The sequence below is a fragment of the Mycteria americana genome, chromosome 9 (assembly GCF_035582795.1).
Source record: "Mycteria americana isolate JAX WOST 10 ecotype Jacksonville Zoo and Gardens chromosome 9, USCA_MyAme_1.0, whole genome shotgun sequence".
In the NCBI taxonomy this organism is placed as follows: Eukaryota; Metazoa; Chordata; class Aves; order Ciconiiformes; family Ciconiidae; genus Mycteria; species Mycteria americana.
The window spans coordinates 21,232,451-21,259,740 of NC_134373.1; the positions used below are offsets into that span (position 1 = coordinate 21,232,451).

The following is a 27,290-nucleotide window of genomic DNA, read 5'->3' on the forward strand; positions in this document are numbered from 1 at the left end:
GGCCGCCGCGCCTTCCCCCGCGCCCCGCCACCATGGCCGTGGTGGCGGGGCGCGGGAGAAGGCGCGGCGGCCGCCGCGGGGGCTCCGGCGCGGGCGGACCGGGCCGCCGCGGAGACCTGGACGGAGGGAAGCGCCGCGGCCTCGGGGGAGCCACCTCCGGCCCCGCCGCGGCGGCCGGCGGGGCGCTGCCCGCGGCGCGGAAGGTGCGCGCTGTGGCGGGGAGGGAGGTCGCCGCCGCGGGACGGGCGTGCCTGGGGACGGGGGGGTCAGCCGGCGGGCGGCCGCGGGCCGGCCCAGCGCAGGGGCCGGGCGGCGTGCTCAGGCCGCGCCGCGCCGGGCGGCGGGGCCGCGGGGCAGGTGCGTGCGCGGGGGGCGCCGCTCCCCGCCCGCCCCCCCTGGGCGGCTACGGCGCGGCTGGGCTCGGCTGGGCGCCGGCGGAGCGCGGCGCTCGCTCGGCTCGCGATCGTGTTTGCGCATGACCCCTCCCCGCCTGCGCCCTCCCCTCCCCTCCCCGGCGGCAGCGGCAGCGGCGGCGGCGGGGAAGGTTAGCCTCAGACACAGGCGGCTGCTCGGCGGCGGCGACGCAGTGCAGAGGTGCGGGCAGGTTGCGCTGGCCCCGCGCCCCGTCTCTCCCGCGCCCCGCCTGCCTCCGGAGCCCGCTCCCCGCCGGCGGCCTCCCCGCGCCGGTGTCGGGCCGGCCCCCCGGCCATGAGCGCGGCGCTGGGTGTCCCCCCGCCGCGCCGCCTCCCCCGCCGCCCCCGGCGGCTGCCGGGCTCCAGGAAAGTAGCTTGATGAGTGTCCAAAGTAGCAGTGGAAGTTTGGAGGGGCCGCCATCTTGGTCCCGGCTCTCCACGTCCCCACCGAGCCTGCAGGGCTGCTCCGCGGCGGCGGCCTCCCAGCTCCACGGCGCGCCGCCCGGCAAGCCGCCCAAGGAAGGTAACCAGCGCGCCGCGGGGCTGCGCGGGGGGCCGGGCCCTCGGGGAGGGGCCGCCGGCAGCCGCCGCCGGAGGCCGGTCCCGGGCTGGCGGGGAGCGGCGGCGGGAGAGGCTGGTGCCCCCGGCGGCGGCGGCGGCGCGGGGTCACCGCTGGGCCCGGTGGCGGCGAGGGGAGCCTCGGGTGCTGGGCGAACGGGGCCCCGCCGCCCCCGCCCGCGCCTCCCGCCGCCGCTCGTCAGCGCGGCGGCGCCTCGTTGTTCCCCCCTGCCGCCGGGCCGCGGAGGGGGATCGGCCGCGCTCCCTCGGCTCCCGGGCCGTCCGCCCGCCGCCGCTCGCGTCTCCTCCCGCGGCGGCTCTCCTCGGGCGGCCGCTCGCCGCGTCCTCCCCGAAATCGGTTCCCCTCTGCCAGCGGCAAAGTAAAAGTGCTGCGCCGGAGGATGCGGCCGTTGTTGCTGGATGGAGGGAGTCGGGCACTTTTGGCATCATGGAGGTGGGGAGGAGAGAGGGGCCGACACCGGAGGGTTCGTCCCCGTGGGGAAGGCGCCCTCGGGGGCGGCCGGTTTTACGGCCAGAAGTGACAGGGCGCTTTACGGCCACCACGGAATGACTGCAACTTTCTCCTGTCCTCCATCACGCCTTAGATGATAATATTTTTCTCCTCCCTCCCCTGCTCCTCCCCTCTTGTGTTACACCGACAGCGACAGCAGGGTGTTGTGGGTGTTTGCAGGGAATATCTGTATGAAGGTTATGAGCAAACAAGTCCCTTCGTTATTCCCTTTCGGGTATTGTCTGGTTTTCCTCCTTGCGTTGAAATGTATTGCCACAAGATGTAGCAGTTATACAGCTAGTGAATTGCTCGGTGCTTTTAGCTAAAATAACTACTTGCTGAACACCGGTTAGTGGCGGAGGAGAACTTTTATACACGGATACTTGCATACCGAGCAGTTGTATAATTTTGCTTGATTTGCCCCAGTTTAATGAATACCATGTAGCATTTTTTGTAGAGCCTGCAAAACGTCATCGCCCAAGCAGGAAACTTGCTAACTTAAAATAGAAATAATAGTGAAAATGGGGAGTCTGAGTCTTTGTTTTTCAGGTCTTCCTGTAGCTGCTTGCTTGCTTGCTTTTTTTTTTTTGGTTGATAAGCGATGTAAGGACTTGGTAACAGGGGTTTGACATCCTGAAAACGTATAACGCAGTCTGTGTTTCTCCATTTTCCACGCCAGTAGTTGTCAGACTTGTATCACTCTGTGTCACTTTTGCACACGCTCCTGCAGGTAGATCGACATGAAATGCTCTAGAAAATACCTGGAAAGGAATTATGGTATATGTTAAAGACGCAGAGTAAAGTGGCAGGCATTTTGTGCTCGTCTTCTCTGGGAAACTGAAGCTCTTACAAAAACAACAACCACCAGCCAAATATGTAGTTTAAGTTTATCGAGAGTAGGTTTCTTCAGCATTGCAACACTTGTTATGAATATGCGTGCATGTAATATTCACATAGAGTGTATACGTGAGGTATTTTTGGATGTATTTCAGATAGCCAGCATACGAGCCCGAAATGATTATTGCAGCACAACTTATATATCTATTTATTTTAAAGAAAAGTGGTGTTTCTTGACTACCTCTATTTAGACAAGGAAGAACGTTTTTGTGAAATTAGTTTTTAACGTGGTGATGATGATGATGCTTTTTACTTTTTTCTTTCTTGTGACTCATGCTGTTGGATTTTTCTGGATACTGTAATTTACATCCTCTAATACAGATTCAGGGGTTACAGAGTAATCAAAACCCTGTTGTTTGCTTGGTACTATAATGTACTGTATTTGCACAGTGTTCCTGGGTCGTGATAATTGTGCATCCTCACTAGGTAGTTCTGTTTGAAAATCAGCATAAGCTGCCAGCCATGCTTGGGTTTATATTTTGTGTTCATGCTCGTGGGATGTTATCAGCACACCTTACTTTATGTATGTACATTCTACAATGAAGTATCTTGCCTGAAAGCAATAGGCTCTGAAATATAAACATGTCAGTATGTTCATAGACATTGGCTTATATATGAGAAAGAATGATGTCAGATCAAACTAAGAAGCATGCAATATTTGCAGTGCAGAGTATTTATAGGAATTAGTGCTCTCGTCGATTCTGAACTTGTGATACCTTGTGATGTTAACAGAGGTTATGAGCTTTGGAGCAGTGCATGAGGCTGCCAGCCCATACTGGATCAGAGCTGCATCGCTGCTAATGCCTGTGCCGGTTTTGAGTGGGTAATATTTCCAGATACGGTGCATTCGGTGCTTGGGCTGAGCTTGTGGCCCGGCCTGGCCTTCTCATTTGTGGATTCAAATCCCTTTGGTTGGCTTCTGTGACAGTTATGCCCATGTTGCCTTTGGATGCGCAGGCCTTCATTGAGTGCCCCACGTGTGCTGTGGTTTATCCGACCTTACCTGTGATTCACTGTGAAAGTTTGGCGTGAGCCCACATCTCTCCTATGGGCTTTTAAAGGTTCTGATTTATTAGGAACAGAAACCCCCAGCACCCTGATTCAGGAAGTCCTAAAAATATTCTCTGAAGCTCTAATATGGAGAAAGCAAAAATAAAAGCTCTGGCGTATATAACTATAGCACAGAGTTATTTAAAAAAAATTGTAATGCCTTGTCAGTATCAAAAGGGTCTACTTGGGAAATACAGGTGAAATTAAAGAAAATCATTAATCTTTTTTGAAATGCACTACAACATTGGAGCAACATTTTTCATTGGATGTTATCTTCTATATCTTGAATTACAGGGGCATCATGGCTTAGCTGTATAGATTTGAATTTATGTTTTAGGGTTTTAAAATGAAAGGACTGGGGTGGGCTTGAATACAATTGCATCTGTACACTTTTATTGTACCAGAACTGTTTCTTGTTTGCATTTCTGTATAGCTTGTAAATGTCTGTAGTTGTCAATTGTTTTATATGCCAATAACTTTATGTGTGGGATATGTGGTTACTTATTTAAGAGCCCTGCAGTAGATGCTATCAGGAATTTCGGAGGACTGTTATGCAGTATTATTTTACATACAGTATGTGATTGTGTGGCTAAATCTTGTGCCACAGCTCACGTAATTGCAATTATACAACTTCATGTTTGAAGTTTTTTGACTTTTGACTACTTTATGCGTGTGACTAAAAAGACCAAAGCACATAGCTGGAAAGTGCTTGTTTTGTGAATGGGGGATGTTCACACCATTGCTGACAAGGCACAGAGACGAAGAGATTTTGGCAGATACATGTGAGTGTCTTGGAATAGCTTCTCTTGAGGTTGGGGGCAGTGCCACAGTGTCTGGTAGTCAAACATGATGCTTTGCAAGTTATTTTTTGTGTGTGCTGTCGGCTTTGAACACATTACTAAAAGTAAAACAGAATGCCTAATACAGCTTTGAATTACCATGACAGGAAGGTAAATTTCAGTTTTCAAATTTGAGCCCAAGTTAACCTATGATGACAAAATGGTAAATAAACTCATGACATATATTTGACACTCTCTGAAGAACTAATGTTGTAGGTGTAGCAAAGTTTGTTGGTGACTTTTTAATTTGATAAATGTATGCTGTTTGTATTTATTGTTACCTAAAACGTGATGGTAGTTGTCCATCTGAGCATAAAGGTACAGTTTATTTCCTCCTTAAGTTTCCAGCCTAGAAAATGTTTCTAGATGCCAGGTTGTGTCACACATGCTATATACAGTATTTTAGTCCATGAACATGAAAGCTACCTGATCTTATTAAAACTTCCAGGGTTGCTTTGTTCTGTTGTTTGCTTGTAGTGTAAAAATTCAGCTGCTTTATTTGCTTAACCAGTAAGTTCTCAGTAAGTTTGTTGTTTTTTATCATTCAACTGTAGATTGAGAATTTTATGCATTTGGCCAGTTTATGTGGGAGCAGAGAAGAATGGGAACAATTCGCGTTTAAAGATGATGGTATATTTTTACTTTGGATGAGCACAGCAATCATAAAAGGTTATTTAGGCTGCCTGTAGCATGAACAGGTGTTGTGTAAGACTTTATGTTGTTCCACTGATAGGCGCAGATTCTGGCTTGTGATGCTATTGCTGGTGTTGTTGCAGATGTGTTTCTCATAGTGAGCTGATGCTTATGCTAAATTCTTATGAGATTTTTATAGCATGCCCAAATGAGAAATTGGAAAAGATGACCTTTTTTTTTTTTTTTAATACGGGCCCTTGTTTGAATCTGGTTTTCTAAAAGGCAAGTGCTGCAGAGAATAGAACAAATTAGTACTTGGGTGATTGTTTTGTTTTAATTCTGTTTTAACTTGCCTAGAATGGAATTTCCCATTAATCTATTCAATTTTAAATGGAGAGAGAATCAATATCTTTAAGGACAGGCTATATTTATTTATTATTATCTCCATTCAAATAAAAAGCTTGTTATTTCTCTCATTCTTTTTTTCCTATACGTTTTTTACTTGTTTGCTTTTTCTTTCAGCAAGTAAATTTTTTTCTTCAGCAAGCTGAAGTAAACTTGCTTATTAGTAATAACTCTGGTCTGCAATTAGTCTTGACATTCCTTTGGATTTTCTTAGAGCCTGGTAATCCTAAATGATTGCAAAATCATTGGGACTGACTGTTGGGACTTCTGGGAAAGGCTACTGTATATGCGTGCATCACGGTCAAAGTTAGGTCTGAAGAATTTTGCTACCTGAAGAATGGAGATTATGGAAATAATCTTAAATAGGCTTAAATAATTGTTTATGCTTTCTGTATTCTTGATATAAGGTGGTGTTTTGAAGTAGTACTTGCTCCCAATCCGGATTACTCCCGTACTGAATTTCTTGCCCCCGTGCTGAGTTTTTTTACACAAGAAAATGTTTAAGCTAGTAAATTGTGTTTATGCAGTAGAGTATTTCCTGAACTGTAGCTCCCCTAAAACATAAAAGCACACAAGGCGGGGGGAAGAACAGCTTTGTCTTTATGAACTTCTTTCTGTTTGGCTTGGCGTATTTAAACTGTAAAAGAGGAAAAGGAAAATTTGGTTTGCCAAATTGCTCTGAGTGGAGGTGAAGGTGGGTAGCGCAAGAAGAGTAGTCAGGGTTTCTGTTGAGAATGCCAGTGTTCCAGTTGTGATTGCTGGAGAGCAGTTAAACAGAAGCTGGCCACCATAAAAACAGAAGCTGGCCACCATAATACAACCCAGTTTCTCAGGTGGGCTTGCAAGTGGAAAACTTCTAATGGTTGCTGAAGATAATAAGGGACGAGTACTGCACTTTGTTCATTACTTAAGGATCGAGTTCGGTAGCAGTAGAGAAGGGTTAGTGAGCCATCAGAAGGTATTTTGGATCCTACATTTCCCTTCATCTTGACTCCATCCTTATTGAGATGCTCTGTTTGGGATAGAAACTAAGGGTCTGCTTCCTCTCAGGCACCTTCTCTCTGGTGGTCTTACTCCTTTCTTGCGTTCCTGAGCAGAGTGCCGGGATATGCCAGGAGAAAAATCCTGGCAACCAGCCTTTCCTTGGAGAGGATGCGGTAGGTGGCGGGAACATGAATGCTTGTAAGCTTTAATCGACCTCAGTCAAACATAGTCCCAGAAGAGGGGAGCAGAAGGGCTTAAGTGAGGTTGGATGTGCTGAAGATTGACGGGGGAAGGCTAGGGCTGTGCAAGCCTTCGGGGGTGGGTCCGTGCTGGAGGGATTGACTGAAATCACAGTGATTATATTACTAATTTTAATCATGACTTAAATCAGCGAGCAGGAAATCCTGATTAAATAATTGTTTTTAATTTTATTTTGCATTTGTGCTTAATTATTTTTCCTAAAGAAAAGTTGATTCTAATTGGTCTAATTTGATCATGCCTCTTGCTACGCAGGAGGGTACGCATCTATATGCATTTATTTCAGTAGTTATGCAGCTTAGATTCTTAATGTTTAAGAAACATAATTCCCCATGCTTTAGATGGCTTTTAGCTAACTTTATTAGCTAAATAAAATGAATCCTAATTGTGCTAGATACATAAGAAGAAACAAATATATCCAAATGTGTTTTGCATTTAAACCAGATTAAGTAGAATTGTCTGTAGTGCGTGAAATGAGTCAGTTATTTCTGGTCACCATGCCTTGCGAGATTCGGAGTTAATAGATCAAATCCAGTCACTGTTCCTTCTTGTTCATCATTTGGAAAAGAAAGGCAGGCTTTCCTGCTTTCCGAGTTGTCAGTTGCTCTTTAGCAGTTTGAGTGAACCAACTGTTGAAGTGGTTGAACAAACGAAAATGGCAGAAGCGGTTGCTGGCAAAAGCTGGTCGAGTGCTTCAGAGCTCCAATTCGGCTCGACAGTGTCTTCCAGCGATGTGATGGTTTGGCTGCCAGCAGAGCATTAAAGTTTATATCGTTTGAATGTATTTTTCCCTTGTATGAATTTAATAGATCATAAACTTTAAACCTCACCATAGATTCTTATCGCTCCAAGTTTAGCTTAAACGTTTAACGCTGGAGCGTATTTTTAAAATTGGCAAGTAAGGAAAATTATCCACCCTGTGCTCAAAAGGCCTTTTTAGCGTTAGCTGGAGAGGCTCTGAGGCCGACAAATGTCCTCCAAGGATTTAGGGGGAAGGCTAGGGGTTGTTGGATGATTACACAAGTGTGACGGGAGTCTGGTCGCTTTGGAATGGGAAACTTAATTTACTGGAGCTTTTACGTAAAATCGAACGTTACGGAGAAGGTCCATATTCCCTGGGACCGCCTCCGCTTGCTGAGAGGTGGCAGCAGGAGCATTAGGCAACGTATCTTGCCTCATCATATCTGCACATTTTTAAGTGGCTGGAAACTTAAAGGCCACAGCGCTTTCTTTGTAACATCCTTAAGAACTCTGCACTTCAGATTTTAAGAGATGAAGATGGTGGTAAGAAACTCCTGCCTTTTACAGGAAATGAAGCCCGACCATAATTACTTGGAGATTGGCAAGTACTGGATTCCCTTTCTGTGGACTTCTAATACAGCTATACCTATAAGAGAAAAGGAAGAAAGGTATCTTTTTTGAGGAATAACAGGAAATCTTGATGCTTTTAGAAAAATCCATTGTATGATGTCACATACACCCAGCCTTTTAGATATTTAATTTTATGACTGTACCTTGAGCTCAAAGCATATAGATGCTTCAAGCACTGTGACCTGCAGCTGTAGCTTCTGGTGGATTGCAAATTTTAATTTTTTTAGTAAGTAATAGAACCTCTGAACTATATACGTAAGGGCAACAAATTGGAAAGTAATGTTACATATACAAATAAATACTTAAGTTGCTTTTCGTAACTCCTGTAAATCTGAAAGAATATAATTTAGATCCTGGTCTTCACTCGGTGGGTCTCTGATGCCCTTGGGATCATGCAGCTTTAACAGCAGAGGTGTTTCCCATTTCTCTTCTCAAGCACTGAACTCTTGGACCTCTTGATTCTATGGAGACAAACTCAGATCATGCTACAAGTAGGATTTCTAATACTTCTTTCTTTCACTCCTCTGACTTAGGCTAATCAGGCCTGTACACTGCATAGCTGTATTTGTTAAGTATTGTTTTTTCTAGTTAATGCTGCATTCTCATAGGTTCCACAGTTTTGTCCTAAATTTTGCAGCTGTACTTCAGCCAATGCCTTTTTTTTTTGTGCCCTAATACCCTCTTTCTAGCTATTTTGGTCTTCAGGGAGGTTGCAGTCTTTGCTATTTCTTAGCTTATTCCTAGTAAAAGTGATGAGAGTAGTGTTCTTTAATAAGCTGATATTTTAATTATAAAGCAATTGAAAATAAAATCCACACAGTATTAATAATATTCTCTTTATCATCAGTAGAAACATGTGTTTTTAAATTACTATATACAGAATTATAATTTAAAATGTTTATTTACAGCAAAGACCAACCGTATTGGCACATACAAGATTGTAATGAAACCAGTTCTCTTAATAAATATGCTGTTTGGTGAAAAATAGAGTAACTTTGAAATAGCTTTGGTTTTTTATCTTTTACAAATATTATTTTAGTTTATGTAGGAAAACATTTTGCAGGTATTATGCAGGTATTATGCTGGAGGTCTTAATTTATTGGCAAATTCTTTTAGTCTTGATGGGTAATGGTCTGTTTTTAACAGTTCTGTTAAAAGTTGTATTAAAAGATGTATCTTCATAAAGTAATTTTTTTTGTTTTAGTTGTGGTAGTGGTAGTTATAGATTACTAAGAGTAGGTTTATCAGTTTTTTTATTTGGTTTTTGTTTCTTTTTTAAGGCAGTTATTCCTTGACCTGGCAGTTGTTTGGGGGTCACTGCTGTGTATTTGTTAAATGTTTTAGTAACTTTTTGATTATTAGTGTTGCATTTTAGTTTCAGTAGTTTTATTCACAGTACTGAACTATGGTAAAAGGCTATCTTGCAAGTTTTCTACAAGCTTTAACTTTGAATAAAGTGAAGTAATTCTTGTTATAGTACCTTTGTATTTAGTGTTATGAAGAGCCATTGTGAGGAGTGGGATTTTTATATTTTAAAGTTACTATAGGATACAAATAAAAGTAATTCCTGAAGATGCAGGTTTAGAATTTTAAAATGAGATACAAAAAGCACTTTTTGCTGTGCCTGTTGTCGCTTCAGTATGTGATTGCTTTTTGTGAAGTTCATTGCCTATTTAATTTACCTCTACTTATATAATCAGATTGCATATTACCTCTTTCCAATTAAATTGTATTATTAAATGATTGTGATACTAATAACGCCTAAGAGTGGTAACACCAGTATTCAAACTATGAAAGGCAAATATCATGGTCTTTGCTTCCTTGTTAGATGGTATTTGTATTCTGCATCCATAGATTTTTTTTTTTTTTCCCCCAGTCCCTTGGTTGATACATGCTTTCACGTCCAGAACATCCAAGTGGTTAGTATTAAGGAAGAGGCAATTTTATATATCATGCATGTACACACTTTTATATATCCACAAAATGTGTGTGTGGAGTCTTGATGAGCTGTTTAGTCATTAGGAATACTAATGTTGTTAGGATCCCCCATCCCCCATAGCAGTCTCATAAACAAGCTAAGCTTGCACAAAAACTTTACCTGCTTTTTAGTAAAAATGTTCTCAATTTCTGTTGTCTCTTATTACATACTTCTTAAAAACTTGTTTCATTTTTTTGAAATATGTCATTTTGTTAAATCTGCTGATGAGTATTGCAGATGATACAAAATTTGCCTGCTAGATTAATTGTGCTAGTTTTGCCATATCTTGAGTTTTAGCTTTTTATATTGCAGTTTGGTTTTAAACAGAAGAATAGAAACATGTAGAGTTCACAGAAAAGCAGAGTCTGGTTGTGCATTAGATTATATATTAATGTTATATTTCTTGTATTTTTTCTCCCTAATTGTTATACTTGCAACATATATCATAATTTGGGAATGAAATATTGAAGCTCTAACAACAAAATAATTTCCAGTAAATGACCTTAATAGTGATTCTCCCCCCCCAGTGTCGTGTGATTGAAAGTTGACCTGATTTGTTCTCCTGGCTAAATCGCAACGTGCTGTTCTCTCCGAGCCTTTCACTTGTTTTTCTCCTCTGGAGAAGTGCAAACAACAGGCACCAGTCTCTGCCAGCGTCTGACACCACCTTCCTGCTGTTTTCCTTAAATCTCTCTTTTTCTTCAAGTTTGTTCATACAAAAAAAAAAGGAGAGATAACCTGCTTTTTGTACTTTTTTTGTTGTTCTTGCAGCTTTGAAATCCCATCTTTCTAAGGGAAGCAAGCGATGAGGCAGCAGTACTGTCAGAAGTTGCAGAATTTGGCAGTGTGCCACCATTCCTATGGCTCTCTGGGTGGGGTGTGTGCTCTCTCCTAGGCCAGGTCCCTTGGCCTGCCTCCTCCCACTGCCTGTTTCCCTTCCTGGCCAGTGCTGGGCCACAAGGGTGACCTCCAGTCTTGTCCTGCTCTTCTGCTTCCCCCGTGCTTCTCTAAACTGTCATTTTCCTCCTCCAATTGCCGTCCCCTTGCTCAGCTTTCATTTGTGCATGCCGTTGATTTTGCTGGAGGGAGGGTAGTCTTTGGTAAAGGGAGCAGGTCGATGCCGTAGAAGCAGGAACCTTCTGGACATTCAAGCACTGACTGCCTGCGCTCAGCTGGAGGTGCACTGGGTGACACAGTTTTTTGCAAGGAAGTAGCCGGGAGTCTCTCCTCTCGTGTCCTGTGGCACATCACCGCACGGGAGCTCTCCCGCTGTAGAGCTGGCAGCAATGGCGAGTGCTTTGTGCAGTTAGGAGTTCGCAGCCGTGGGTGCCTGCGTCTAGAAAGACTAGAGAGGAAAGTTGGTTTATCTTGGCTGCCAAAATTCTGCCTCACCACCAGTTACCACTTGAGAAAAGGTGAAATCTAGTTTTAAGATTGTTGTGGATAGAGGCCCAAATGAGGGATTTTTGGGAAATAATAGATTTTGGTAGTATTTTTTCAGTCTTTAATAATGGAAATTCCTCAATTTTTTAGGTTTAAGTCAAGACAGGTCATTACAGTTGCTTTTTGTTACATCCATTGAGTCATTGAATCTTGGGGTTGTATGAATGATCCAAAGATACTGAGCGGAAGAGTTTATTCCTGGGAAAATAAGACATTTTGAGTACGAGTTCTCTCATTTGGTAAATAATCATGTTAGCATGTAGTACTCACAGAACAATATTTTGTTATGTGAAAGCAGTAAATGAAAATAGGGAATTAGTGATTCGGGTAGCTACCAAAACAGGTAGCGTGACTAGCTGTTAGGGATGTAAAAGGATTTCATTAGAGACTAAACTGATTTTTTTTCTAACCCAAAACCTGCATGGTGTACTCAGTCATTTGTGTTTGCATTCGCCACCTTACATTTAGAAGTTTTCCTGTGCGTAGACTTTACCACGTGTGCATATCAACTGTGGCAATGCGGTATCGGCAACAGTCGCGGCTGCCACCTCTGGGGACGCGTGGTGCACGTCGGCCCTGCCAGCGGCGGTGGCACCTGCTGGGCACGGGCAGGGCGAGGAGGACGGCCTCCAACTCGACCTTTGTTTTCTCCCTGGGAACTGCTGTTGGTGAAACTTTCTCCTTCCTGATGTGTTTTTATTCAGTTGCTTTTACTAGTTCTTAAATTTCACTTGTCTTTTCGTCACTGAGATAGCCCGCTAAAGCAGCGGGCTGGGGGAGGGAGTGTGGTGCGTGTGGCAGGTACCCCCATGCATCTGGAGACTCATCAGGGCTTTAGCCTTGTCTGACTGTACAGACACTGTTCTCATGTGGACTGTCTGCCTTTTCTTAGCAGATGGAGGTAAGCCTGGCTCGGTTCTGGATCACCTCTAAGTCCATCATAGATTTGTTGATTGATCTATTCAGTTTTAAAAAATCTCCCATGTGGTTAGCTTGGTGTTTAGTTACCCCCAAAGTCAGGAGTGTAGAAGTACTTGTGTTAAATGTACGCCAGGTGGAACGCATCCCAATTTGTCAACTGTTGGTAAAGTGTGCTGCTACCTCCTGGTAGCACTGGCTGTTCTGTCTCTCTCAAATTGGCTGTAGGAAGTAGGCTCTGGGAAGCCCGCTTCAGCCATCCAAGGAATTTCATGGTCCTCCCCTGCCTCTGGTGTGAGCTATTTTAAGGAGAAGTCCTGCTTTATCTCCTGTCAGTTGGGGAAGAGAACTTGCATCACACTTGGTTTTGCTTAAATTATGGCCACGGTTGTCCACAGAAGCCAGTGTAGCGTCCTTATCTAAGCATCTTTAACTAAGAAGAAATGTAGTTAGTTTTGTAGGGCAACAAGTACTATGCAGCTGAGTGTTCAGGTACTTCTACACGGTGGATGATGTTAATTGCACATAAGTATATTTACTGGTGTTTTGAAATATGTTTTGAATATATACCTGAAAATATTTATTTTTTTCGATTTGCAGTATCAAAGACTTGTAACTTTGCCCTTTCCTAATTTCTGGTTGCCCTCAGAGCTTTAACTGCATTTGTGTTAGAAATTTTATTCATGTGATCACAGACTTTGTTCCATGAAGTCTGTTCTTCCCTCAGCCTGCAAGATGGGCAGTCTCAGGAGGGGACTGTATTGAAAGGAATGAGAATCCCTTCTTTCTTCTAAAACTTGAATGAAAGTGATAGTATAGCAGAAAAGAAAGCTGGTTTAAAATTAGGCGATGAGCGCTGGATAGGAGAAACAGCTGTAATGCAGATTTCTTTAATGATAATGCTGAGCAACACTGAAACAGAATTTTTGACTGATGATTACATAGGATGTTTCTTTGTCTGTGAACTGTGTGGGTGCTGAATTTTTAAAAATGTTCAGTACACAAAGTTAAAACTGAATTTAATGTATACTGTTGGTATCAACAGGATTTGTAGCTGTGCTGTAAGAAGGACGAGAACAAAGTTTAAAATATTTTTTTCCCCTTAGCCTTAAACTTTGTTTTTCACTGATTCATGTGTGATTTCATACAAGTCTCATTTTTTCCCTATCTGTAGAATGGGAGCAATGCTGCAAGGTCCTAGGAAAATGTAGGTGTAGTCATTAACATGTCAGCTTTGTGTGTGTGTAATTTATCTATTTAGAGCTGTATTCTGAGAGGCTCCTCCCTACAAGGGACTTTGAGGAAATGAGTTTCTTCCCCTATTCAGTGAAGCTTGGATTGTCTCATCAGTTCAGAGGCTGCTGGTTGAGTTGTAAATTTAAAAAAAACAAACCCAAAATAAACCCCACACAAACCTAAGGAACAGTATCTAGTTGCCTAATTCTTTGAGCACCACCTAGCCTCTCTCTAGACAGGGTGCCTACAAGAGAAAAGTAGTGAGCCATCTTGCAGGTAGCATGGCCCTGCTCAGCATGGAAGGCAGGGTCCCTGTTGCATGAGCTGCCTGGTGGTGTGGTGGTTTCTCACGAAGCCTGTGATTCTGCTGTCTAAATCTCTTAATACAATTTTTTTTGTTTCAATTTTTAGTATTTTCTATGCTGTGTGTGCCATACAGGTATTTTGAAAGGAGGAAATCGACAGTGTTATTTGAGGTTAATACCTTTTTTTCTTAAAATGGTGTAGTTCAAAAGCCAAAATAGTTCATGAGTCTTGTGGTTACAGTTAGAGGTAAATTTACTGTCCCAGTTGAATCTTAGAGGCGTAATAAGTTTTTTTTGTGTGTGTGATGTTAAACTGTGGCCTCTTATATAAGTATGTGGGGATTAAAGTTCTAGTCGATCACAATGTTATGAGTGAAATAGATTCATATATTTGGAAAGACTGGATTTTTTGTTTAATTTCTTATTTGTAGCATGTTCCTCGCCATGTAATGGCGAGAACAATATAGGTTAAGAGTTATGTACTGTGATCGGCAGTTCATTATGTCCTGTGTGCTCCAGGGAGCAGAGCACTTCTCTTGGCCTTGAGGGTCAATGGGCTCTCTGTGCTGGGAGATTTTGAAGACCATCAGGGCAGAAATGGCACTAGGAGCTACAGTTGTAAGGAGATTAGGAAATTCAGGGAATTAACAACTGAAACACACTCCTGTTGACACAAATACGGCTTTCAAATACCAAATGACTGGTATTATAACTCTGAAAAATAAGATGAATTTATTCTATGAAATTGGGCGTTTTTGGACTGCCTTTCTACCCTATAGGTAACTTCCAGACAAATTTATTCAGGGAAGAGGTGCACAATTTATATTTGTTCCTTCGTGGTTTACTTTTTCTGAGGAGTGAGGGTGAGAACCAAAAACCCTGTGGGAATGGGGATTGCTCGCTCTCTTCCTGCTCGGTAGGTGACCTCTGCTTTTAACTTCCTTTTCACTCCTTCCTTAGGTAGCAGAAACTACTGTTTATTTTTGATATGTGCAAAAGGCCTGTGCCATTTTAAATTCTAGCAGAACAGCCATTTCGTGGACTCGAGCATTTAGAGCTCCCGGTTTGTTTCCTTATAACTGAATGCAGCAAATGAAATTTTCTGTACTTTCTGGTATTTCTGTAGGCAGATGTTTCTTCTTCAGGACTGCTCCAGGCTTTACTCCTTTTCAGCATAGAAATAGATAGAGAAGTGGAAAGTAGTGAGCTTTTGTTCAGAGTGTGATGCACTTTTTGGGAGTATCACAAAACTGGTGTTATCTTGCGACCTGTTAGCCTGCATTGCCAACAAGTGACCCATGAACTTGCAGTGTGCCTTCTCCCTGCTTGCTGCCTCTTCCCTAAGGGGACAGGGAGTGTCTGGTTTTGCAGCAAATGAAGCTGAAATGGGCAAATTCTGCTTCTCTCTTTGTGTTTGGATACCTTTTCCAGAGCTGTCTGGAAGGAACAGTAATTGCTGCAGATTCCTCTACATAGACATGAAAAGGGAGGTGGTAGAGATAGGCAGGCAGCACATCACCTGCATGTCTGTGGCCCAGGCTGTATTAGTTTTTATCTCTCTTGACATAATGTTGTGTTCAAGGCAGATGTTTGCTACCTAGGAAGACAGTCTTTTAGTGTTCCTGCCACAGATGTCTCGCGTAACTTTGGCCGAGACGTTACGTGCTTTCTGTAAAATATAAGTAGGCTTTTCCTACCTTATAAGGGGATTGTAAGCATAAGCTTCTTGTCTGTGTATTGTATATTTGTTTATTGATCATAGTAGTAGTACAGTGTAATACAGCAACGCTGATACTTCCCTATGGGACACTGACAAGGACTTTTTTACTTTTGATTGACCGAGTATCTCCAGTAGACCAAAGCAACCCAAAGAGGTGCCATCATATTTTCTTCTAATCTTTCTTCTAACTTGGTAGAATACAAACAGAAACCAATGCATTTAGTGTAGCTTTTCCTTAACCAGAACATTGTTCTTAACTCTGAAGAAAGAAAAGTTACTGCTTTTGACCTTATAACTGTGTAATGAATCTTCCCTTTCCAGGAGAAAGCTGCATGGAACCTAGATGTGATTGTTTAAGGCTTTACAGGAGACTTTAGAGAGGTTAGGATCACATTTATGTAGGCACAGACTATAGTGGTCAGAGATGACAAGAAACCTCAGGAGGATGTATTAGTTGGCCACCCAGTTGCTGCCAAAACTGACAGTTGTCTTGAACAAAACTTTATTAAAAGCATTTTAAATGAGTGCTTTGTATCTCTGATTATTTCGTCACTGTAGCAGATGTTCAAATCAGATGCTGTCATTAAAAAAAGAGTTTTACTGAAGATGCATTTGTTTTTCAGTATCTATACATTTGTTCAAATGGACTAAATGCTTGGAGCAGTACTTTAGACAGTAAGAGTCAACTAGTCAATAAACCTGCTCTCAGGTATCACTGTCTTCAGCTGTGAAGAGTGCAAAATGTCAGTGAAGACTATGTTAACAAACCTGCTTGTTTCTTTGAAACACTCTGTCTCTGCCAGTTTGCTGTTAAATGGTGGAAGTTGGTGGCGTTGAAAAGCCACCAAAATCCTTCTGCCCAGTCAGAACCTGCTCTTTGATTGCTCATGGCAGTTCAGAATAGTCTAGAGAACAATTGCAAGTGAGTAATCCAGGTTTTTAAAAAAGCAGGAAAATATTGGGATTACATAGCGACACTTGGGATTACATAGCGACAAGTTTCAAAGGAATGGATACCATTCCTTGTAATGAACATGTTCAGGATATCACTCATCTAGTTTGTGTATGTTCAGAGTGTTGACTAAAATACCATTTTAGTCAACAACTCAGGAAATCTGTTTCTAGCAGATTTTTTATTATTTAAGCTCTTAGTTGTATGAGTTCAGAATAAGTCTTTTTAAGTAGGATATTTCCATAAGGGATATTACTCACTGATGCTACTTTTCTGTGGAGTATTTTTTGTAGTGGCTTTTCTGTTTGTTTGAGATAGGAGGACTGTCATGATGGGGAAAGATCTTGCAGTTTGGGATTTCAGCATAGGAAGTACACTCTGATCTTACCTAACTCAGTATTGTTTTTAAGAGCCTAGAAGGGATTACTGGACATGGAGAGAGATTTTGCATGTGGGCAATTCTTCCTCCAAGTGGACTGTTCCGCTGTTGGGGCACAGCAGGTGTTTCCACTACTATGCCCATGAACTGATCTGTTGAATTCAGATTTTGTCTAGGTAAGATGTGTGGGGGCAGAGGACAAGATACAGTGATACCAATCTTCAAAATGTAGCCTCCTTACTGCTGTTGAGGAGTGGTAATTCCAAGATAAAAAACTTTCAAGATACTAGTAATCTAACGTATGTTCTTTCAGTTGTCCTTTTTCCCTTCATTCATTGCACTAAACATTATTCAACAGACTCAGGAAGGACCTTGTCGTGGTTCTGTTGCTCATAGCAGTATTTGCTATGCTAACGCTTCCTGTACATGGTGCACATGGAGTTATATTAGAAGTCTGGGAAATGGGTAGGTAGATGCAATGTTGAATGTTCTATGCTATATCTTATCTTCTCTTTATTAATTGTTCTATACTTGCCAAGTCCTATCATTAATATGGGAAAAACCACTGTAAAAATAATGGCATAGTAATTTCTGGGGCAAGGTGGAAAAAATTTGATTTGTGAAGAATTCCTTCAGGGGAAGCTAGCTTAAAGAAAAATCTGGCTAAAACCCCACCTGTTACAAGGGTTCACATGCCAAATAAAACTAAATCTTGACTCTTGTTTTCTGAATAATGAACAGGATTGGAATGAGATACAGCATGCCATGGAATGAAACACATTGTTTCAGTGAATATTGCAAAAAAAGCTTCAATAGCTTTCGGGCTCATCAGCGCCATTAATTGTTAGGCAGACTTTGGTTTTGAAAGCTGCCATAGACACACATGTGATCACTTTACAGGTTTGGGAACATGCTCAAACAGTTGGGTTTCTTCTTTCAAGTCCTTCTATTGCCTACATTAGTGCTTATCTTTCATAGGTACTGTGCTGCACCTCAAACAGGTTGTGCGTACACCTGTGCAATAGGTTTGTTGTCTGTGACGTTGAAGGAAAGCGCAGTTACTTTTATGCAATACGTAAGGAAAATGCTGTCACTCAGAAATAAGAGCTGTTGGTTGCTTCAGGAGGCCAGTGCATCGCTCTTGAGCCATGTGTGGCTTTCAGGCAATTCAGTTGTACTTCCAAGGGTTAGGATTGGTAGAGGGACTCATCAGAAACGAGGCATCACTGGCTTGCTTTGGACATAGTTGCATGCCTGGTTCAGCCCCAATTACAATAGAATAGACCCTTGGGGAGCTATTGTTCTCTCTGCTGTATGAATCACTCCCTGAGCTCTGAATGAGCCATTCTGAGTTCCCATCCTTGTGGCATATACCCACACGCACAAGTATATATTGTTGGTTTGTGGCCAAATAAAGGCATTGGTAAGCAACTTGTAAATTCATCTCTGCCTCTGCTGCCTACAGGCATCTGATGAGACATGTAATGGCCAAGGGATCCTTAGAATAGGGCACCCAGCTGAAAGGAGGAGAGAATTAAACATGCTTAAATTGTTACCCACAAATGCCTCCTAGCTGATCTGGAGTTGGCCCAAGTGGTTTATTCATAAGTCTTCCTTCAAGGTGTTAGCAGAGGTTCCCTCAGGAACATATTTCTCTGTAATGCACTTTTCGTTTCCAGGTTGTTGGCCAGACAATTGAAATCCAAAAACTGGCAGCATAGAGATGAAGTCTAAAGATCATTACAATTTTTTTAGCGTTAAATAATTGATTTCTGTTGTAGAATGATTTGCAGAAAATTACTTATCTGTCCAGCAGCCAAAGTTTTCTTTGGTTTAGATCAAATTTCTGGTCTGTTGAACTGTTGGGAAAAGTGAAATAAAACAACCTTCAAACAGCATTTTAAAAAGGTGAGCTATGGTCATTTGAAAAAGCCTTTGAAAAAGACTTCCAAAAAGAAATAGCTTGCATCTTGGGGAGAGGAGGGACACAGGGAATATTCTCCTGTTTTTTCAGCACGGGAAGAATTAAAGCTGAATGGTAGAGTCCAGGTAACCCAACAACCTAACCAAAATGCTCTTCCTCATCAGCTGTTTAGTTCATGGGAAATCGGTCAGAAGTTGTGTTTGGGGTTTTTTTCCCTCCCCATCAGAAAACCCTTATTTTCTCTACTTTATATTTTAACAAGTTTGCATCCAACAATCATACAACTGTAATCAGAAGACACAAATTTTATAAAAGCACTTTGGAAATGGATTTTCAAATCATATTTGTCAAAAACTGCTGTCTTCCGATGTTTGTAAGGAAGATTTTTTTTTTCTTTATAATTTGTTAAATGTACCATAGTTGTGCTTTTTTAGGCCAAAATTTGCCAGTTATATTATTTCCCTCCCACAGGTTTTATGTAGACTAAAGCCTGATCTGTCTGCCTGCTAATTACCCAGCTTTTTCCCTCCTTTCTTTCACCCCCTAGCCTCCCATAAGCAGTAGTCACCTTTCGCTTGCCTGCATCTCTTTGCCTATTCTTTTGGACACAGTCTTTCTCATTTTAAAAGGCTCAGTTTGTGGAATAAAAGTTCTATTTAGATTATTAATAAAAGCTTTTAAGTTCACCTGGGTACCTTAGCAGTGAGAGGGGGTGTGTTTGTTAGGAGGCAGAAGTGCCTAAATAAAGAAGTTAACTTCAGTGAGAAATACTATTTTTATACTTCTTTTTCTGTGTTGTGTGCTTCAGTGTTACCAGCTCAGGGACTGAGAAATACTGCATTTTCACGTGCATTTAAAAAGAGACTTGATTAATTAAATAGATTCTGTTCTTTCCTGACCCTGGGCTTAGATATGTGTGTGTCTCATTAGGAATTTCTTATCGCTTAAGATCTTTTCAAACAGCTAGTTTCACTTGAACACCAGGATGTATTTTACTCCTTTTCTATGGCATCTACTTCTGCTGTTTGACTTCAGCTACAGTGAAGGTTTTAAACTCTAATGTAGTACCCTGTACTTTTTCATGCCATCTGTTGTTTGGAGGTTATAATAGCTACATAGTCCTCTATAAAAGAAGTTAGTCCTCTTGACTGGAAAGCCAGTGATTATAAACATTTCTAAATTTCCAGGTTAAACTTTGTCATGGGTAATCTCTAGCTGTTAGTTGTTATTCTGTTAAGTATTTTGGAAGAGCTGGAACCCTGGGGTCTTGGTAAATGGTGTCCTGTAGGTTTTGGCTATGTAGCTGTTGATAGGAGATAAATACAGTTCTGGGATTTTGTTTGTTTGTTTTATTTAGAATTTCAGAGATTGTATCTTGCTGTCTGCCCTACTGACTGCTGATTTAAGTTGAGTGGGACCTTCTTGACTTCCAAGTACTGAATGACTGCGGCTTCAGGACTGTGATTCATGTTGGATGGTGATGTACTTCAAAGCCTTCTGCTAAGGGCAGGCTGTGTTTTTGCTGTTACCTTAGAATTGAATTCTTCTCAAATTACCGCTGCTTGGCTTTATGCCATCATACTAGCATCTCAACTTGTTTTTTTAGCACATTAGTAGTTTTCAAGGCTGTTTCCAGTTCTGTTTTCTTTGATTCCCCAAAACATGCTGTGGAAGAAGGGCTATTCAATACATGGTTTAGCAACACAGGTCAACTTTGTGGGTTTTTTGGATTCATTTCTCAATCTCACAGCCCAAATGTTCTATTTTAAATTGAACAGGTGTCATTTTTTCCAATTTAAAAATAAGCAATTTGCATTCACTCCATACAGTTTGATGTGCTACTGTATTTGGGTTTGCCTTGCTTTTTTCACTTGATTAGACTTGTATTTTAGAGCTCTGTGTGTTCCTTCACTGATAACTTGTTCTGGGTTGCTTTATTCCCCATTGGCTTTATAAGGTACTGAAGCATATATAAAGTATAAGCTGTAATAAATAGAAGGTTTTACTGTTAATAAGAAGAGACCTTGGTCAACATGATGATGACTTGCTAGTGTTTACCTAACCACCAAATAGTTCACTACCAAATAGTTTGTTTTCGTGGAGGCAGAAATGTTAGCTTCATTACCTTATTTTCCTGGAGAACGAAAGAGTCCTTTCTGGTTGGTTCTGTAATAAGGAAAATCCAGAGTTTAAGAAAGGTAAGAGAGAAGAATGAAGCCAAGTGCATGGTTTTGTTGGTTTGGTTTTGGGTTTTGTTGGTTTTTTGTTTTGTTTTGTTTTTTCCCCAAATGAGACAAGAGAGTAGCTCACTTAAAAGGAAATACACATGGATGCAGAGACAAGATGTATCTTCATGTTGGTGAAAGAAGAAAAGTAGTTGTGTGGGCTTTTTTTTTTTTTTTTTTTAGGAGACTGCTTAAGGATTTTAAAATCTGTATTTTTACTAATTTTCTGTAGTCTGTTTTGCATTTGATATTTTAAAGCTTTCCTTTTATCTGCTGGTACACGTGTGTTTTAGAATGACAAGAGCTGTCATACTCAATTGTTATGAAGTTGAATTATTAGAGCATCAACATAATGGGATAAATGCATATTTAGGATATTCCAAATTGAAATAAACAGTTACTTAAAGACTTTAGGGATTGCAGTGCAATGCTGTTAAACAGTGGGTTCTATACTTGGAATGGTTACCATGCTTAAAGTCTGGTGTTTGTAACTTCAAAGATTGTTTGATATCTTTAAAGGAATTTTGATTAAAAAAAAAAAAAAAAAAAAGGCTGCTGCTTTCCAGGCTGCTTTTCTTGCTATTTGAAACATGTACCTTTTTTGGTTTTGCTTTCTTTTCCCACCCCTCACCCTTTTAGCTGGATATTAGTTAGCTTTACTGATCTAGAGGCTGCTACTGTCAGTGAAGAGACTATGTGGTGGTAATATTATCAAAGTTAATGTGAAGTGTTCCTAAAAGTATGTTGGACATAATTCTCATACCATGTGTGTTACCATAAAATCTGAGTGCCCGGTAGGAGCACATCAGGAAATTCGATTTACATTTGGGCTATTGTTGAACTGTCGTCTTCTCTTCAATAGATAGGTCTCTGTGTTGAAGTATTTTGCTTTGGCAGTAAAAGCTATATGCATATAAGTCTGTTAAAGAAACCAGACCAAACCAGTATGCCTTTCACTTAAGTGAAAGGTGGTTTGCGCTGGCCTTGAATTCAGGAGAAGGGGGCCTCAATCTAATCTGGAGGGTTGTTCTAAGAAGAATCTGGCTTCTGCATAATGAACTTTATCTTCATTGTAGAAAGCTGACAATGTGTGAAGCTGTTGATCTTTCTTCATCTCGAAGCTGTAATTGATTGCCAGATAACAAGAGTCCATTCAGAGTAATAAGAGAGTCGAAGATAAAGATTGAGTCTTGGAGCCTGATTCCATATTTAGTGGAAAAGAAAAACATGTCTGATCTGTCAAGCCTTTGTGTTTGGGTTTGCAACACTGCTCTGTAGTCTAGTAGTGTTCAGGATAGAGATTCTAGTACGTGTGTGTCCCAAAAGATCCAGTTTTAGGAGGTAAAGACTTCCAGCTGCAACTCTCTGCTAAACTTTTTCTCCTAAAATGTCAATTTTACTGAGGTATGAGCAAGTATTTAGTTAAATAGCCAGATCTTTTGCAAGTATTTGTATATTTGGAGGTGTGGGGCCTTGGGGTACAGGTGTAGTTGCACTTTATTGTTTTCTGCTCACCAGTTCTGAAAAATTCAAACTACCATGGAGAATCCTCTGATTCCTTACATCTCTGTTTTGCTAAGGTAGAATACGGTATAATAATTACACCGAATGCCACGAAAAAGCTTATAAATTGCTTCTCTGAATTTATTACTTTGACTTTTGACATAACCCATTGCTTAACAAATTCTCAGGGGAGTTTGGAGTTCTTTTCAAAAGAGTTCTTGCAAAAAGTGTCCTTTTCAGGACAAGAAGTCTGTACATTTTATATTAGTTTTTAGAGGAGGGGCTATATATGGTTCTGAAAGATAAATTAATATGGAAGATATCACCACTCCCAAAAAATACAATGGCTAGCTAGTGTTGGTAACTTTTTAAAAAAATTACTAGAAGAAGCATTCCAAAATCTGTAGCGGTTACAAGAAATAAAGAAAAGTAGTTTTTTAGGGCTCTTATGTGAGTTTCAGGTAATCTTCCAGGTGTTGTCTGTGGAAGATAGTAGAAGTTTGAATGGCAGTGGGGGGTAGCAGTGTCAGTCTCTCATTTAGCATCATTGTAAATATGCTGTAGGTACTTGTGTAACTTGATTGCATGCCCTTTGAGTGAGTGAGTTGGCTCTCAGGGGTGGGAATGGAATTAGTTCAAGTAAGAAGTCTGGGTATATCTTCAAAACTGTAAGTTATGTTGAACTTGTGGGCAGCAAAGTGTTTCGTGAGCAGGAGAATTTATAAAGCCTGGTGTTTTAAAAAAATGCTATTTTTTTGTCCCTTACAAGAAGTGCCTTAAAGCTTACGGTACCTTTAAAAGTAGGTGACTTGTGCTGAGAACTGAAGGATCGTACAGAACTGCGTGTTCTTGAAAAAACAGCTGTGTGTCTGGGCGTGAATGGTGTATTTTAAATTACAGCATGAATGAGGAAGATAGTTTAATAGATCTTCCTAGGATTTGCTCTGTGTTGAAAGAAGGTTTGAATCCAGCTTTTCTGTCTTTCCTTCAGATCACAAGAATGGCGGAGTGTACATGTTAATTGTGTGTTGCTTTTTGTTTCTGGATATTTAACAACAATAACAAAAAAAAAAAAAAAAAAAACCAAACCCCCAAACACAACAACAAAAAACCACTCCAGCAGAAATAATGAAGAGAATACAGTGCATTCATTAGCGTGTGTAGGCTCTAAAATCTGAGTAGAAGAAAAACGAAGGATTGTATTTTATCTGTGCTGTGGACTACCCGTCTACCTGCTAAATTACCATTCTGATTGGTAAGGTAACCCAGGGGTGCTGATCTATTTAGTGCATTAGTATCTAGATACAGTACATGAGACCTGCAATAGCAATTTTACTCTGCAGCACTTTGAATGAGACTTAGCTATCCACAGTGATTATTGCTTTCCCATATTTCATAAAATAATATAGGGTATGGTAGTATCTGTTTCTGTAATATATGCATGGTTTGTAATTTCTAAAATTATGTCAGTAATTTTAAGTAAGATCTGAACTTTTGTGGGCAGTGACTATCAAGTAGGCTAGTAAATCAAAATATTGCTAGTCCTGCTTCAGTAAATGGGTTACTTTGGTAAACTAAAATTGGTTATTTCAGAGTGGCATACACTTAAACACTTTTACTGTTATGAAGCAAAATAATAATCTTTTAAACTTGCCTGACAAATCTTGTGTGATTATTTTCTTATGCTCTTTCAGAGCAATACTTTCCCATTAAGGTATAGATTACATACATACTAGGAAAGGTATGCTGTACACATCTGCTTTTTTAAAAAAAAAAAAAAAGCCTTATCGCACAATGCGTAAATGTAAGAAATACTTTTTTGTGCATATGAGAAGTATACAATTTGGTTTTGAAACTCTTGGAAGCAGTACACAAGCACATTTTAGGAAGCAAGAGTTTAAAGAGGATTCCTGATTGTTCTGCACTATGCATAGGTGTAAAACAGTCTTTACCCCGGAGAGCTTACAATCTACAATATGTAGAAATTGGAGGAATTTTTACTAGACAAGTTCAAGAAGCGGCATTACAAGTTCAAGAAGCGGCTGATAATAAGCCAGGTGCAGTTTCAAACTGGGTAATTCCCCTGCATTGCTGGAAAAGAGGCGTCCAGCTCCGTATGTGGCTGTGTTTGGGTAAACTCCCCCACTTTCAGAAACAAAACGTGGTATCCTCAAGCTGCCACTTGCAGTTTGATTTTTTTCAAAAGAAGGCTCTGCCAACAACATATTTCCCAAATATCTTCTTCCTGACCATTTTTCTCTTGGTGTGGTTTTCTTCCATCAGAGGAGGTCTGGGTACCAGGCTCTGTGGTAAAGGAGCACTGACAACACTCTTACCGTCATGTGCCTTCCCGTGGGAACAAAGGCAACTTGAAATAGCCAAATAGCAGAGCCAGTGCTTTCCCTACCAGGAGGATTAGCTGCATGGCCAGGTGTGGCCAAAATGTGCGGTACAGAAAGTTCTGTCTAGTGCTTGAATGTTAAAGGTTTGTGAGATACCTGAGAGTCGTATAAGAAAGTGTCTCGTGTCTTATGTGAGCAAAGCGATGCTCATGCCTTGGTTGTCAGGTTGCTTAGCTGATGGGTAGAAGTTAATAGGAGCACTTAAACTTTGTAAAATGTAGTTTTCATGAAAAGGGAATTCCATAAGCTTTTTTTCATAGTACCATTTGAATATACATAGTTATTACTTGCAGTCCTTTCTGAACTGCTGTGTTGTCCTGTGGGACTGAAAAGCACAAACTTGATAAGTTGTGTCTTAGTTGAAAAAAATGAAGCTATATCACTTTATATCGTACTTAAGGGATATGCTATTAAAATAGTGCATAAAGACTTTGGCATTAAATATCTTATTTAAAGTAAAGCAACTGAAATCTTTCCAATTGAAGATAAACTGAATGTTCAAGTGGTTGAAAAGATAAAAACAAAGAACGCAGTTTGTGTAAATACGGAAGACTATTTGTCTAGATCATCTTTCAGACTCATTAAACAGCCGTAAGTGATTTAAATACAAATTAGAAAGCTGTACATCATGTTGCAGCCTACTCATGTAGGCTGAGCTCATCAGAAACTCCTTTTGTTCCTCCATTTCCTTCCACCTTACTTTCCCTGCCGATGCCAGCAGCACTTCTTTACTCCGTTTAGCAGGGCTCTAGGGTCAGAGGCACCACCTGTGCAAGGGTCTCTGTTACTCTTGGCTCCTTTCGTATTGCTGATCCCACGCCTTGCTTCTCTGCCCTTCGAACCTCCGTATAACCCTGCATTCCTTTGCACGTGTTGGGGACTGTGATCTACCTTCTGATTTTCCTTTTTTTCCTATGATTCTTACTTGTTTGTCTTGGACGTTGATACGTTGATAGCCTACCTAAACAATTTAAATAATACGGAAAACAAGGGGATTGCAGAATTGGGAGGTTTTATGCTGGAAAGTATTTTGCTCCTGTCAGCTAGTTTTTAATCTATAAATAATTGCCTGGTTGGCGTATCACACGCTGCAGACTCCATGTCTCTTACACGCCTCTTAACAGGTTCTAGTTTTCACCAAAATTGACAAAGCTATTCTGATACACAGAACTTTCCCCAGAATTTCTGGAATTCATTGAGTGCATTTGTTATTAGGTAACAGATGGTGAATCGTTGTCAAGTTGAGGGTATACATCCTTTCTTTGCATAGGCAAGTGGTATGTTGGGCTTGTTTGTAAAATATTTCACTGCAAATATTAGGGAATATAATGAATTTATTTGTCTTTTTTAGGAGCAATGGATGAGCTTCATAGCCTGGACCCAAGAAGACAAGAATTGTTAGAGGCAAGATTTACAGGAGTAGTAAGTGGCAGCACTGGGAGTACTGGAAGTTGCAGTGTTGGAGCTAAAGTAAGTTCTAAGAGCAGTCATCCAGATCTACCATCTTTGAAATACTAATTTATTTCACACTGTCTCACTTGTATACTGCCCACATGATTTACTTGCAAAAGTACTGGGTTGGAAGAGGCTCTCGGGAAAATCTTTGTTAGTCTGTTATTTTGCTTTGAGATAAGATTGTTTATCCTGAACCTATCTATGACATACGGACATTAAATTGTTCTTAAAAACACCAAAGAATGGGCTTATACAGGCTCTTCTGTGGTTTTGCTCTAGTGCACATGTGATCAGAGATGGAAGTTTTTCCCAATATTTAAGTGGCGTTGTCCCTTCTGCAAATGGCCAGCTACTTACGGTTTGGTTTGAAATAGACACAGGGAGTCTGGTGTGAGCTCTGTTTTTAAGATTAAACTTGTTTGAGGACTAATATATCTAGATTAACAAAGCCAAATTCTTTCAGCTTTTCCAGACGTTTATATCAATTTTACCTACTTTCATTGTAGACTTTCTGCAGTCTGTCTGTTAGTATGTAAACCAGGGTGCAACACTTGAGGAAAACCTTATGAACATTGAATAGCAGGGCTTAATTACTGTCCATATGTCATATATTACCCCTCAGTTGATACATCTGCAAAATAAATTTGCCTTTATTACAAACTCTGTTCAAGTTACTAGCTTCAACTTCCAGGACTGATTTCTGCAATACTATTGCCTAACCAGAGGTACTCCATTTTGTATTTGTGCATTTGAATGTTCTTCACCAAGTGTAGTACTTAACAAACTGATGTTAAAAAGATATAATAATAATTTTTTAGGCACATTTCCCCCATGTCCAAAGTACTTTTGAATTTGTTTCCAAAGTGTTTGCAGTGCACTCATATTTTAAGTATTTTACACAAACTTGGTTAGTATTTTTCACTTCCTATTC

General features: G+C 41.0%; 1 protein-coding gene across 2 annotated transcripts in view; it reads left to right on the forward strand.

Annotated features, from left to right (window-relative positions):
• Positions 1–373: 373 nt before the first annotated feature.
• TLK1 (tousled like kinase 1) overlaps positions 374–27,290 on the forward strand; it is a 69,795-nt gene continuing 42,878 nt past the window's right edge. Inside the window, exons 1-2 of one of the 2 annotated variants that reach the window (XM_075511265.1) lie at positions 374–594; positions 26,256–26,374. In XM_075511265.1, coding sequence (XP_075367380.1) covers positions 26,261–26,374 — 114 coding nt within the window. In that variant the 5' untranslated portion in view covers positions 374–594; positions 26,256–26,260. Of the gene's footprint in view, positions 937–26,255; positions 26,375–27,290 lie in introns of both variants that reach the window. The other variant, XM_075511264.1, reaches the window with a different exon arrangement.